This window comes from Vitis riparia, chromosome 10 (assembly GCF_004353265.1).
Source record: "Vitis riparia cultivar Riparia Gloire de Montpellier isolate 1030 chromosome 10, EGFV_Vit.rip_1.0, whole genome shotgun sequence".
Taxonomy (NCBI): domain Eukaryota; kingdom Viridiplantae; phylum Streptophyta; class Magnoliopsida; order Vitales; family Vitaceae; genus Vitis; species Vitis riparia.
Genome location: NC_048440.1, coordinates 13,803,247 through 13,819,327, shown reverse-complemented (window position 1 = coordinate 13,819,327; position 16,081 = coordinate 13,803,247). Strand labels below are relative to the sequence as shown.

Sequence of the window (16,081 nt, the reverse complement as noted above, 5' to 3'; positions counted from 1 at the left end):
GCTTGTATCAAAATGCATTTGACACCATTTCTTCCATTTTGATACAAATTTTATTCTCACCAAATTCTTCCTTTAATGCTTTCTTCTCTTTCCTTGATGCTTCCTTCACCTATCCGATTCCCTAAAATGTCTTCAACCCTCCTATTTTGCTAGATGAAACACTTAAAATTCATATTAATTAGTAACTAAAATAGGACTTTAGCAATAACATAAGCTAAAAGAACTTGCCTATGCTCTCTTTTACACCAAAATAACATGTTTTATTGATAGAAAATCATTTGATTCAAGCACAAATCAACTTCCCCCAACTTAGCTTTTACTAGTCCCTAGCAAAATAGAGAATGAAAAAAAATCAAAACTTGTAATTGAAGAAAACTTATCAACAAGATTGTAAACCAAAATTAAACAAGTAAAGATGTAAAATCCTTTTAAGAATAATCTTAAAATTAAACATATAACTCAAAGTAATCTTTCAACTTTATAAATATATACATTAGCATGCTACATGATTAATATTCATCTTATTCACCCTCAAATAAGTTTTTAGAAATCATTTCTATAGGAAACTCAAGTGTTAATTTGTAACATTTCCTTCTAGTAACTATTTCAAAAACCTCACTTCTCCAACCTAGGATAAACCTCTCATTAGCAAATTTAGAAAAGCACATTTTTCTTTTGTTAATTTTTTTCATCATTTTTCTTTTCTAGATTTTTTTTTCAACCAAGAAAAACTCATTCTTTGTGGCTAAAAATGGATCAACCAGACAACTCCTAGGAATCCTCCCAAGGTAATAGATATTGAGGACCATATAAGGTCATTTACTCTTTAAGACCCTAAGCTCTTTAGAACAAGGTCTAATTTCCTACCTTTTATTTTCTCTTGCGTGTTAACTAAATCTCACCTCATGTAACAAACATTGTGTTTGTGGCTCCTAACTAGTTGGATAAGGGTACCAAGGTTTAAAAACAAGAATGACATGACCCTTAAAAACAAGCACTCAGGCCTTGAACAAGTCATCACATTGGCAAACTCTTATTCTTACACCAAACTCAATTCCATTATTAAAATCAAAGTACATAAACCATAAGAAAAAATGAACCATGGCAAGTTAATTTAACCTTAAAAATGTAGGTAATCACATTGAAATGGTTTTTTTATTATTCAAATATCTAAAAGTAAAGAGATTGAAAATAGGGAAAATTGAAATCAACAATGAAATGGGAACTACTACAATTTATTGAAATCTTGAGGCCTTGTATCAAGATATTTTGACATAAGCAACCAAAGATTGAAATTGACAAAATTCGATATCATAACATTGCATCTCATTGGTGTTAAAAATTTTGATACATGGTAAAATTGGATTTAAATGGTTATTTGATACAAGCTTGATTTATCAAATGACATCGAAATACATTTTGATAAAACTTAAAACCTATTGATTGATTTATAATAAATCATTTTGAAATTCAATATATTGCGGTATGGAATCAAGGTATCAAAACAGATTTCAATAAAACCATTAACCTTCTATCCTTTTTTACATTGGGGCACAAATCAATTCGATACCCCAATAAATCGAAAACAATTTTGACAATACCTCAAAATTTTTAGTCATTTCATACAAGTTAAATTCAAACTTGATACTTATGTTGTATCAAATAGCCTATCGAAATTAGAATCAATAAATACATTTAGCTTATTGCAATTGAGCTAACTCAAGTTGATACCCATTTGTTAGGACATCGAGTCTTATTTATATGTTGGTAATTTTGTTCCTTTTTTATTTTATTTTTATGTTTGGTAATAGAAGTCTTTTTAGATAGTGACTCACTCTCCATTGAAGATCAAGAGTTATTGTTCATCCAACCAAGAAGTCACAAGTACGTCTAAAAAGGTTTGGCTTGTGGCAAATTAGGCATTTTTGAGGTATTAAGAGAATTGGTTTTGTTTTAAACTTTAAATGATTTAAAATTGACTTTTGAAATAGAGTAAGACTGCTCAAGCGGCTTAGAGCACTCAAACACTCAGGACCGCTCAGACAAGCCATACCTCTTAAGCGCCCGAGACTCTCAAGCGGTGGGTGAGCTGGCTCAAGCTATCATACATATTTTGTCAATAATTTTTTTTATGCAAATTGATTTGGAACTCTTCCAAAACCAAAACTCTTTAGGCTTTCCAATAAATACCTCCCTATTAATTCCTTGAGGGTATGAGATTGGAGATAAATCATTGAGAAACCTTACATTCCTTAGAGAAGGTCTACGAGAAAGAAAGCCTAAAGAGCCACACCATTCCTAATTTCTCATTCAAAGGAATGGATCTTTGAATCTTGATTTAAAGACCTTCATCATTCGGTGAGGCTGAAATGATCTACTAGAGAAATTGAAGGTTGTTGTGTTATGGATGTGAATCAAGTTATAGGTAGTAGAGAGTAAGTCTTTAGGGTAAAACAACTTGATTTTGCATAATGGATTTAGATTAGTAAGTCTTAGACCTTGTGGTTTTTTATCTCTACAGTTAGTGTGGGGGTTTTCCATGTAAAAAAAATCTTATGCCTCATTGTTTATATATATTTTTTATTTGATATTCGATTTGAAATGCTTATAATTGATAGAATAGATTATCCCTAACATCTCATAGGGTAAAAAAAATTGGGTATAACATATAAATCTTTATTGAAATTTTTTAAATCACCTATTCTCCCCTCCTCTCTCTCTTTCTCGCCCCCCACCCCTCCTCCTTCCCTCTACCCCTTTTCTCGGCTAATATCAGAGCAGGATAAAAGATAAAACATAAAAATTGATTCTTTATTAATCATACAAGATAAAAATCAAAATTTTATTAATCTTGGAAGTTTGGTATGGAACAATCTAAAAGCGATGCCCCTTTGAATAGTCCACCTTACTTTGATGGGAATAACTACTCCCATTGGAAAGCACAAATGATGTGTTTCCTTAAAATGCAAGGCGAAAAGGTATGAAATTCAGTTGAATATGGATGGGGACCCTCATTGATCCTTGATGTTCAAGGAAGATCAATAGGAGAACTGAAACCTAAATATGAATCGGACAAAGCTGACAATGAAGGTAGTAAAGCCAATGTTAGGGCTTTATTTAATATTTTTAATGGAGTTTGTCTAGATGAGTTTCATAGGATAACAAATTGTAAACGTGCAAAGGAAGCATGGGATATTCTTCAAGTCACTCATGAAGGTACATCTGTTGTAAAGATCTCAGAATTGCAATTGGTTGCCACTAAATTTGAGAATATTAAGATGCTTGAAAATCAAAACTTTTCTACCTTTTATTTTGAATTAAGTGATATTGTTAATTGTTTTCTTAACCTTGGAGAACTCATTCCAAATTAAAAGGTAGTAAGAAAAATATTGAGATCTTTATCTAAGAGATTTAGACTTAAAGTTACTACCATAGAGGAGAGCAAGGGTATCAATTCCATGAGAGTTGATAAAATTTTTTGAGTCCATACAAACATATGAGATGACCTTACCTAGTTCTCTAAAGACTATGCCTTTAAGGCTTCTGAGAATGAGGAAAAAGATATTGAAATGCCATATGATGTAACTAGGGAGCCTTTAAGGCTTTTGAGAGTGAGGAGAAAGATATTGAAATGTCGTATAATGTAACTAGGGATGAATTGACCCATATGGCTAAAAGAATAAAAAAAGGTCATGAAATTTAACAAAAGGTTTTGCAAAAACTAAGAATCTAGAAAAATGAAGAGAACTAATGAACAAATATCCAAAAATAAGGATAAAGGTTCATCCAAAGATAAGAAAATTGAATGCTTTAATTGTGGAGGTCTTGGACTACACTATGCTAATGATTGTCCTAACCTCAAAGATATAAAAAAATCTATGTAGGCTATTTGGAGTGATACTGTCTCTAAAAAGAGTGTTTCCATAGCTTCTGAAGATGCAACGTACGATCCAAATGACTTTTTAGTTTTTATTGCATTTATGGAATCTGTGCATGATAGTGATAGTGATGATGAGTTTACTGATGAACAAAAGGTTGAATTCTTAAGTAATCTTGTTGTTGCGCATGAAAAGCTAATTAAAAGTTACTTAAAGATCATGATATTCTTGAAGCTCATAAAAAAAAGATTAATGGAGAAAATACTAATTTACTTGAAAAAAAAAATAGATTTCTTAAGTCTAAACATCACTCCCTCCTTGATAAAAATAATGCTCTCACTCAAGAGATCAACATTAATTAGCCTTCTTCATTTGTGAAGTTTTTTTACCCTGGAACTAGTGTTCTTAATGAAATAATTGATAAATGCAAAACCTATTGTGATAAAATAGATTTGGGGTATTATATTAACATAGATGAAACTCCCTCTAGTGGAATAAACCTAATCAAAAGCCTAGAAGTCAACCTAGTTCCTCTAAGTCACCACTTAGGACTAAACAAGCTTAGTTGAGAAAGGATAGGACTAAATGTCAAATTGTGTTCAATGCATTTAAAGATAGATCTTCTAGTAAGTGGTACTTGGATAATGGTTGCTCTAGACATATGATTGGAGACAAAGCCTTTTTCACATCTCTAGAGGATTATAATGGTGAGACAATTACATTTGGAGATGAGAGCTTAGCTTGTGTGAAAGGCAAGGGAAGTTTATCTATCCCGACTTGTCCTAAGTTAGATGGAGTTCTATATGTTGATGGACTCAAGGCAAACCTCCTAAGCATTAGTTAGACTTGTGACAAAGACCATAGGGTAAATTTTTGCCAAGACTTATGCGAGATAGTCAACAAAGAGGGAAAGGTTGTTATCATAGGACATAGGGCAGTTGACAACTATTATGCCATAAATCATAACTCTAGAACACCTCTTTTGTGTAGTAGGGCAAAGCTAGATCCTATTGAGTTGTGGCTGATTACTACTAAAAAACAACACATTTTAAATAGTAATTCTCTTGAATTCCATATCTTTTGAGTAGTAATTATGCCTAATATGCCTAAGTAATACATTGTTGCCCTTGTAAAAGATACTAATGGTTTTTTGTGAAGTTTTGAAGATATTTCAAGGTGATTTTTGAAGTATTGAGTAACAAAAAAAAAAAAAAAATGGAATTGAGGAAGGCAAATAATGAGGATGATGAGGAAGAATCAATGAACTTGGACCAAGATTTGGAGATGATTTGGAGGTGGTTGAGGTGGATTCAAAAGAAAGAAATGGAAGAAATGACAAAAAGGAGTTCAAAAATTAAATATTTCCATTTTGCATGACTATGTGAAATGGACCAAAAGGTGGATTTGTGCTGCAAGCCAAGGAGAATTTTAAAGCTGATTTTGCAGGATCATGCAAAAATTTCATACAACCATGCGAAATGCTCCAAGAAGATGTAAATTGTTGCTGCTACATTTTTTATTTTGCACAATCATGCGAAATTGCTTGATCTCTTGCAAATGGCCATTTTATTATTAAACTTCAGATTGCTTTATGAAGAAGCTTCCAGAATACCTCTTAGATGATGCTAAGTGTCCACTTGACCTTGGCTTATAAATAGAAATTTGATTTTTTTTTCAAAAAAAACTTTTTTGACATTTCTAATTGTAGAAATTTCTAGATTTTCTCTCTTTATTGAATTCTCTACTTTTCTTCATTTTCTCTAATGTTCTCTCTCTCATTTTCTCACTAGCCAAACATGCCTTGTGAGACCAAATCTCCAAGCATGAGTGGCTAAATTTCATTTTTCTTGGAAGAATGAGGATCTAGAGGCAAGATCTATGGTGAATTAGAGAAATGAGCTCTAATTACAAAACTAATTTAATCCAATTGATTGATTAATTGAATTTTGGGGATATTTCTTTTCAAATTGTCTTGGATGATTACTACAATGCAAACTAGGTAGATTCATTAAATTCTTAAAGCTAGATTTGATGAGATTGAATAGTTTCATTGTATGAATCATTGGAAGATAATTTAAAATGAATTGAATATATGATTTGATTTGATCTCTTGGATTAAATAACCTAATTTGATGAGAAATTAGATCTAGACTCAAAGGTACATCCAAAATCAGTTTAGATGAGAATTTAGGTTTTCAATCTAACTTGATGAAAATTAGATCTCAACATCTATTCACCATGGAAATTGTTTTCTAGAAAATCCTAACTCCGAGAATTTCATTTCCTATTAATTTTCTTCTATTTTACATTTCATTTTTCTTCTCAATTTGAGACCATTGTTAAATTGATTTTTCACCATGAATTTTCAAATCAATTTCACTTGATCACAATTATTTCTTATTCTCTCATTCAAGCCTTAATTATCGAGAATAATCCATCTTAGTGGACGACACCTAAAAACCACTATACTGCTGTAGTTTGTACTAAAACCATTTTTGATCGAGTACAAGCTACTCTAGAATAGTGAATTAGGTTATAAATTGTGTTTTGATCTAATAAATGACGAAAAATCAATCGATCAATGGCATAAAAGGCTAAGTCATATAAGCCATAGGAACCTAATGCACTTAGTGAATACTGAAAACATTAGAGGTATCCCTAAACTAAGTGATGAACCTAAACCCATTTTGTGGTGAGTGCATGAAAGGTAAACAAACTAAGAGTTCACATAAAAAAGGTTAAGAAGAAAAGGACCACTAATCCTTTACACCTTCTATAGATGGATCTTATGGGTCCAATGCGAACTAAAAGTAGAGGTAGGAAGAGATATGTCCTAGTTGTTGTCAATGATTTTTCAAGACACTCATTTTTGCAGAAAAATCAGAGACCATAGAGTACTTAAAGTCTTTATTCAATAGAATACAAGTGGAAATATGCCATCCAATGATAAGTATTAGGAGTAATAGAGGAAGAGAGTTTGAAAATGTGGATGTTGACCTCTTTTGCGAATCTAAAGGAATTAAACATGAATTTTTCAACCCCTAGAACTCCTCAATAGAATGGAGTGTTATAAGAAATGGCTAGGGTGATGATTCATATACATAATACCTTATGTAATTTTAGGCAAAAGTAATTAATGCAGCATGTTATACTGCCAATAGGATTTTTCTTAGGCTAGGAACAAAGAAAGCATCTTATAAATTATGGATTGGGAGAAAAACTAACCTTAAGTATTTTAGGACTTTTGATAATGAATGCTATGTATTCAGGGATGTGGAGAACCTTGGAAAGTTTGATGTTATATCTAATGTAGGTATCTTCCTAGGCTATTCTATTACTAGTAAAGCCTAGAGGGTTTATAATCAAAATTCAAAAATTATCCAAGAATCCTCTAATGTGGTTATAAATGATACTATGTATGATCAGGATATAATTGATGGTCAAATTTTAACCTAGGATTCTATTGAGAATACCTTAAAGATGTGGAGATCACAAAAGATAACCCTAATGATATCCCTAAAAGAGACATTGATCCCAATAAAGATGAAAATGTACCTCTAGATATCACTTCTAAAGAAACGAGGAGTAAGCATAGATCTAGAATACATAAGAACCACCCAATCTCAAATGTTGTAGGTAATGTAAATGAACATGTGGTTACTAGGAGACAATCAAGGTTGAATGAGATCGGTCTTGTATGCTATACCTCCTAATTGGAGCCAAAGAATGTGGAGGAAGCTTTAGGTGATGATTTTTGGACTACTTCACTCCAAGAAAAACTAAATCAATTTCTTAGGAATGATGTGTGGTATTTAGTCCTTAGGCCTGAAGATAAACATGTTATAGGTGCAAAATGGATTTTCAAGAACAAATAAGATGAAAATGGGATCATTGTAAGGAACGAAGCAAGATTAGTTGTCCAAGGATACTCACAAATAGAGGAGATTGATTATGAAGAGACATTTGCATCTGTAGCTAGATTCGAATCAATTAGGATGCTTTTGGCAATGGCATACTCCTTGAGGATAAAGCTTTACCAAATGGATGTCAATAGTGCATTTCTAAAAGGGATTCTAAGTGAAGAGGTTTATGTTGAGCAACCTAGGGTTTTGAGGATCCAAAATTCCCCAATCATATCTATAGGTTAAAGAAAGCCCTTTATGGATTAAAGCAAGTTCCTAGAGTTTGGTATGAGAGGCTTACGACCTATTTTTTGGAGAAAAAGTTTAAGAGAAAGGGAGTTGACAAAGCCTTATTTATACATAGGTCCAAGGATGAGTTGTTAATGGCTTAGATTTATGTTGATGATATTGTCAAGTTTAAGAGTAACCTTGCCCTTTGTTTTGTTGAGGAAATGAAGACTGAATTTGAAATGAGCATGGTAGGTGAACTAACCTTCATTCTAGGATTGCAGATTAGGCAACTAAAAGATGGAATCTTTCTTTCTCAATCCAAGTATGATAAGGAGTTAATAAAAAAAATTTGGTCTAGAATCCATCAAACACTTTAGGACACCTATGAGCACTACCACTCAGCTTAGCAAAGATGCATCTGGTAAAGATGTTGAGTAAAATCTCTATAAGAGTATGATAGGAAGTTTACTTTATCTCACAACGTGTCATCCTGACATTTCCTTTAGTGTTGGAGCTTGTGCTAGGAACCATGCAAATCCCAAAGAGTCACACTTAACTACTATTAAAAGAATTAGATGTTATGTAAATGGGACTCCTAATTATGGTTCATGATATCCTTATGATTCTTCTCTGGTGGTTGCTAGATATTCCAACACCGACTAGGTCGGGAATGTTGAGGATAGAAAAAACACATTTGATGTTTGTTTCTTTATTGGTGATTGTCTTGTGGTTTGGCTTAGTAAGTAACAAAACTTTATATCCTTATCTACCGTTAAAATTGAATATATTGCTGCTAGAAGTTGTTGTACGCAACTCCTGTGGATGAAGCAAATGATAAAGACTATGAAATTGAGCAAGGGAACTAAACATATTGAAATTTGTTATCATTTCATTAGAGATTTTCTTAATTAATTAGCCATTAAATTCACAAATTTGAAACTCAAATAATGAACCCATTAATATCATAAATTAATAGATAAAAATTAGTTCATAATGACTTTTCTTTTTTGCACATAATTATATTTTTATAAATTTTCTCAATAGAAAAATAAACTTCAAATTAAGCAACACTTTATATTGAATTTATTAATGTGTTTAACCATTTTTTAAATTAAGTTAGAACTCAAAATAAATATAATCATTACAAAATAAATAAATAAATAAATAATGAAAACTAATATATTATGATTCATGACTTTATTATTTCTCCTATATGCGCGCACAACTATATCTTTTGAATTATCTTAGTAAATAGATTCTAAATTAAGTGACACATGATTAATAATTTAAACTTTTTAATGAATCCTTTAATTTTTAAGAATAATTTGGAATTCAAAAAACCAATCCAGTTAAATATTGCATTTTAAACCAAAACATTATAGAATACATATTTCTTAATAGAATACTAAATGATTACATATAATGAAAATTTTGATTTATTTGCACCTTAAAAAGGTTAAACATTATTTATTATTCATTTTAAATAAAATATTCTTAACAATTATTATTATTGTTTATTTTTAACAAAAAGAAAAAAATCAATTATGCTTCTAAGAAGATGTTAATATCCATATTTTTCTACCATATACTAAAATAGAAATTCTTTTATAAATATAAATTTATGATTTTATTATAATATTACTATTCTTATTTTACTCAAAAATATTTATTTTTTAAATTATTTGGTAATTAAAAAACTAATCACTTTTATTATGACTAGAATTAAATTTGATTAATAGTATATAAATTAAATTTACAATATTTTTATAAAATCAAAATAGTTTTTTTTTTTTTTAGAGAAACAATTTATCCAAATCATTTTTTATTTTTAAAAATGGTTTTTAAAAACACCATGTCAAACAACTTTACTTTCATGAAATTCCAAAAAAAAATTGTTTTTGAAAATTCAACTTAAAAAACAATTTTTAAAAATAAGCATTAGAAAATAGGTCCTAAGTCCTAACCATATGATTAATGTGTGAGACATCAATGAAACGCCTTTGGCTGCCAACACGTGACACCAAGATGCCTTGCTTACTGCCAAAGACAATATTGTCTAAAGCAGTGGTCTATATTATACCTTGCTTCTTCCCCAGAAAAGAAAGAATTTATTCTGTACTGCAATATCATTTTTATTTGCTATATTTGCCCATATATAAGTGCTCTTAATGCCAGTAGTAGTGTCCTATACCTAGAATCAACACAACCACGCCATGGAATCCATGATTGGCCTCCGTTTTTCCACCCTTCCCAATCAGTCCATTAGGCCTTCTGGCCTCCATGCTGCAAGAGCTACTGCCAAACCCCATTTAAGCTTCAGCCATTCTTCTCTTTCACTCCCCAAGAGTTCAAGAAACAGGCCAATTGGGAACATCCCTGTTTCAATAACTTGCATGGTGGATAGTTCACTGCCTCCTACATTCAATAGAGTGGATAAAGGAAGGGCAAATATGGCTTGGGCTTCTCCTTTTCTTCACAACATCAGTTCGGGTAGGAGGACAAACTGCAAAGGCAATGTAGCTCAGATAGATGGGCCTTCTCAGACGCACATTGATCATCATATTGAGGTTCTGTTCCATCTCAGATAATATAAACTTTTGTCAAAAATCAATATTCTAGTACTATTGAATTTAGATAAAAATGAAAGAAATTGCTTAGATATTTTGAAATATTTCACTGTTTGGTAATGAAAAGAAATTAGAAGAGGATCCAGGAATCCTAAAGTGATTAAATTGGATGGAATTGATGTAATCTTTTCCAAAGCACATAGATTTAAGAATTTACAATTTTTCAACACCTTTAGTTTGTCCATTTAGTTTTGAAAGTAATATTTTATTATGAATATGACATTTTTGGCAATGAATTTCCAAACCCAAATCAACATTGAGTTTGTCCTTCCAATTTCAAATAGGGTTACTTAAAAGGTCAAGCATCCTCTGCACTTGAGATATTGAGAACTCCATATTATTTTATATTGATGTTTGCAGCTTATGGAAATGGTAAAGACGCTAAGGGAATCTCAGCAGTATGATACGGCTATGAAACTACTGAAGCATCATGAACCCAAAGTTTTGGATGACCTCGAAGCTGCTTACCAAGTGAAAATGGAAATAATGCACATTCTCTACCTTCAAGTACGTATTAAAATTTCTTGACTCTTCAAAACTTACTCCATATACTACTTTAGACAGTTTTTACTTTGTAATATCTCATTTAAAGCAACGCGACCACTCAAGACCCAACTGTTCCTTCTCAGGGGCTTTATACCTTTTCCCGGCTTACATTCCTCTTCTACTTACCATGCAATCAAATGTAACTTCCGGATCATCATGTCACTTTTATGATAATCACAGGCTATGCATGAATTATTTATGTTTGAGAATCATTTTAATATACCAAGGAGAACATATTACACAAGAAATAAATACACAATATAACTCCTGATCCATGAACTCTCTTATGTTTCCTTACTCTTTTAAGTATGTCCATAATATTTATGAAGATATTCTTAATACATTTTCTTATTCTACAATAAAATATATTTTTATAAGCAAATACCTATATTTAAAATATTGTATAAAATGTTTCAAAAAAATGAGATGTGTAAATAGAAATGAAACAATGTTCAACAATCTCCACATTGGCTTAAATTTAGTTAAGTCAGTTTTTCATCTTTGCATAACACATGCTGCCACTATAAGTATGTTTTCTCCATGCATGCCTCACCTATGTCAGTGACTCTTTTAGTACGCCATTATTGAGATAGTCACTTGTTGTACTTCAATATAAAGATACACCAAATGAGAACTCAGTACTATTTTCGATCCTATGTTTACAATATTAATTCCATCTTTCGAGTTCTTATAATACACACAGGCACACCTTGTTTGTTGTTATCTAGTAGCTCCTCAAAAAGTTGAATTATTCAAATATTATTATATTGTTTCCACCTTTGGAGATTCATAAGTGCAAAAGGTATGCAACACTTATTTCAAATAACAAAATATAGGCTTCTTATGTTACATATTGATGAGAAGACATACTAACTCCATATTTGATTAAAATTTCTTTTGCAATTGTCTTGATCAAAACTCTTATAAATCATTTCCCTTCTTTGCTTTCAAATTATACTTTCAATATCTTTGACCTTGGGTATTCTCCTTGGCTATTCCTGACATCTTCACCTTAACTCTGATACTATTTTTTTGAGCTAATAGAAGCTTTAATGCTATGCATTGCATGATAATTAAATAAAGAATATGCATCAAATAGGAATTTGATCCACTTTTCAACAGTCTCCATCTTAATCTTCTATCTCTTCACCAGTGTACATGATTCTATGATACATAATAATAATCTTCTATCCTCTTTTAAAGCTCCCTTCACTTTTCCTTAGAAAGAAGAAAAGAAACAAAAGAAAAAGAAAGAAAGAATATAATTACAATAGAAAAAATATTTTTCTTATTCTTTCTAAATTATGAACTAAGGAGGAATTTAAGATAACTTCCAACGTATCCATCACTTTAGATGCTATCCACCACATTCAATGAAGGTATGTTTTTAGTCAAGATCCTTGGTATATCTTTCAAAATTAAATTAACATGGAGCAATGTAGTATATTATCCCAATATTTTTCTTGTGATTAGTCGATGAGATGTTTCCTACCCTACATTTCATCCCCATTGTTCTCTTAAAATCATTTTGTGTTTTTCCACATTATTTCTTCTCATCATGTTCCTCTAGATTATTATCTTTATCCTTTATGTGTACCTATATGAACTCGAGACTGATATTTTTAAAAAAAATTGATGCCAACCTATTAAAAATTTTCGGGAAGTTACAAATTTGGATCCACATTTCTAGATATTTGAATGAGTTATGAGATTTATTATTACTTGCAATGTTTTCCAAACCATTTTTTTATGATACTTCATAAGTTTAATTTCACTAGTCCCTAAAGTTCATATTTTAATTTACTATATGATTATTCTAGAATGGCATACTGGTTGTTATCTAAATCTCTAAAGAAAATCATGTTCTTTCACATTCCCGGCTTGTGCTTTTATTTTTAGTATTGTTTATTACTTCCACTCCCCTTTTGGTAATCATATTACGAAAAGAAAAAATAGAACAATTTTAGCCAGCTTGAAAACCTTCAGTGATTAATACATTTTCTGAATTTATTAAAATGTTACCATTTCTTTTTTGTTAATTTGCTTCTTGAATTTTGGTTCGGATACCGTCTTTTTTATAGGGAAAAGACCAAGAAGCCTTGGTGTATGCTGAAGAATTTTATGACAACAAAGCAATTTATGCCAAGCGATTCCGATTCGAATTGTTTTATGCTACAAAGGTTTGTTAATTACTTTGCTTTACTTTGCAGATCATGTCGTACATCTATCATCTAATTAATTAAATTTCATATCATGAATTGTGGGCCCTTTGATCAACATTAGGAGACATAATAGCTATAGTGAACTCTTTAAGGATAAGCAAAGTGGAACCTTTCATAAGAGGATGTGCATCTCCCATTTCTACTTCACATGATTTCTTAGTGAAGTTTGTTCATCAGCTAGACTTTAAAGTTTTTGGTTTATTACCTTTATCATTTTCACGTTGAAACCTACCTTGAAAACCCATCTTATTGCACGTTATTGTATGCAGCTTATGGAAATAGCACGGAACCTAAAGGAATCTCAACATTATGATCTAGCAGTGAAACTACTGAAGGTGCACGATCCCGAAGTTGAGGACGACCCAGATGCTTCTTACTACGTGAAAATGGAAATAATGCACATTCTCTTCCTTCAGGCATGTATTGAACCTTTCTTGATTACCATGGTTTACATTCTTTTTTCTACATACCACACAAACAATGGTAACTTGTGCATGACCATGTCATGGCACTTCTAAGAGAACTAATTTCTGGATGGAGTACTTACTTATGGCTTCAATATTTTTTATTTATTTATAAAATGTATATCCCATTCTCCTAGTTCAATTTCTCAATATCTTACTTCTTTTTCCTCGTTGAGATTACTACTATCGAAAAATTGAATACTTTTTTTGTGCTATCCAACATATTTAGGGTGTGTTTGGCATATAGAAATAAGAAGAGAACTGGATCATAATAACATATAAATAATAATTTTTTTATTCTTATTCTAAAAATTAATCTAAATGTATTGATAAAAGACAAATAGAATTGATTTCTCAGTCTTATTATCCTATTATTTCAAACATGGCGTAGAGAAAATTTTGGCATGTGTTTAAATTGAATTTATTAGCAAAATCACCTTGGAGTTCCATACTGCATTATTATCTCCATTACTTTTCTATTCAGCTTGTGCTTAGTTGATGAGAAGTTTCTCCAACTCCTCTTTTCATTTTTGTGTGCCTAAATGAAGTTGAGATTAAACTTGTTTGAAATTTTCTAGAAGACTTACTAGGCTATGTTTGACTCTCAAAAAGTGCTAACAAAGGCAAAAAAAAAAAATACTAAGGTTTCTCGTGTTTGGTTTCATTATGAAAAAAAAAAAAAAATCAAATATAATTAAAATTAATTAGAAATTTATATATTTTAAAATTATTTAATATTTAAATAATAAAAAAAAAATAAGTGAAATGATTTTGAAGGAGTATATGAAAATAATTTATTGATTTTAAATATTTTTTATTTTCTTTCATTTTTTCTTTCCTTTCACTTTTCCTTTTTATTTTCTTTTCCTTACATTTTCCATCAAAATTTTCAAGAACCAAATATAGCCTAAAAATTCCAAAGAAACTCTAGATACACATTTCTAAACATCTTAAGTAGTACTAAAATATAGATTCCCATATTGTTTTGGTTATTACTTGTGTTTAATTTCAAAAAGTGCCTTTTCTTTAATCATGCATAATTTTATTTTAACAATTCCCCAAAGTTTAAATTATCTATATTTACCGCTAAAATCATGTTCTCGCAGCCCCTATATATCCCATCTATTTCTTAGACCAGGCTTCTACTTCCAATTTTCTCTGTTGCTCCTATTCTACTCCCATTTTGGTAATTAGATAAGAAAGAGAAAAAGTAATTTTCGGCAGTCTAAAGACCCTTAATAATTAAACTTTTTCTTATCTAAGTTCCCTCTCCAGTCATTTCTAATTTCGTAGTATATATACTTTTTGAATTTATTTTGATATCATTTCTCGCAGGAAAAGTATGAAGAAGCCTGGACTTATTGTGAAGAACTTTATAAGAAAGAACACATTTACCGTCCTCATTTCAAATTTGGATTGTTTTATGCTTTGAAGGTTTGTTAATTACAATTCTTTACCAAAGATAGCATTATAAGGTTTAGCATGTTCATACAAAGGCTTTAAATTTAGCCCATAATCATTATGTAGACCATCATTATCCTCATATAATAAAAAGAATTGTTAAAGACCCCATCTAAAATCTCTTTACCCCTCTTTTTTCTTTATACATACATATAAATATCTGATAAATATCTTACCTTTACAGTCAGGTATATTGTGCGGGTTGAATGATCATCAGAAAGCAATTGAATACATGCAGAAATTCAGTGAAAACCGAAGTGAAGCAATTCCATTGGCGCCACCCGACAAGGATGAATCCGCTAAAAGTCGATGGACTTGAAGAAAATGAAAATATAGTTTTAGTGCTTTTTACTTCTGTTAAGTAATAAGAAATGGCTATTAGAAATGCTGATACAAGTACAGCACTAGCTAGCATGGTATTTCATAATTTTCTAAAGCCTTTGAGGGATATGGGATAACCATATTCTTTTGTGTGTGGCTTTTGGTGTTTCAACTTTTTGAGTCTAATAATTTTCATCAAATAATGGAAGTTAGCATCCAAGATTTTCATGGGTTGTCTTGAAAATTTCATTTGGGCATATATCTTTTAGATTTTTGTTCAAAGACTCTTGGTTTTAACTGCTCTTTCTCTATTTCTTTTAGATCATTTTTATCCTTTGATCTCTTTTCCTATTACATGAAAGGGCCATTTGATAGGAATGAATAGAAACCAAAATTGAAAATCACAAAGCCATAAGAGAGTGAAAAATA

At 30.8% G+C, this 16,081-nt stretch overlaps 1 protein-coding gene across 1 annotated transcript; it reads left to right on the top strand.

Moving 5' to 3' along the window:
• The first annotated feature begins 10,201 nt into the window (after window positions 1–10,201).
• Window positions 10,202–15,880, top strand: LOC117922945. Its single transcript, XM_034841182.1, has 6 exons — window positions 10,202–10,578; window positions 10,999–11,145; window positions 13,266–13,364; window positions 13,676–13,822; window positions 15,206–15,304; window positions 15,516–15,880. Exons 1-6 carry the CDS (start codon window positions 10,225–10,227, stop codon window positions 15,648–15,650), a joined length of 981 nt encoding a protein of 326 aa, XP_034697073.1. The 5' UTR covers window positions 10,202–10,224; the 3' UTR covers window positions 15,651–15,880.
• The last annotated feature ends 201 nt before the right edge of the window (window positions 15,881–16,081 follow it).

Coding starts and splice junctions, on each gene's coding strand:
- LOC117922945 (XM_034841182.1), top strand. CDS start 10,225: ATGGAATCCATGATTGGCCTCCGTTTTTCCACCCTTCCCAATCAGTCC. Junction 11,146..13,265: donor TGCACATTCTCTACCTTCAA/GTACGTATTAAA, acceptor TCTTTTTTATAG/GGAAAAGACCAAGAAGCCTT. Junction 13,823..15,205: donor TGCACATTCTCTTCCTTCAG/GCATGTATTGAA, acceptor CATTTCTCGCAG/GAAAAGTATGAAGAAGCCTG.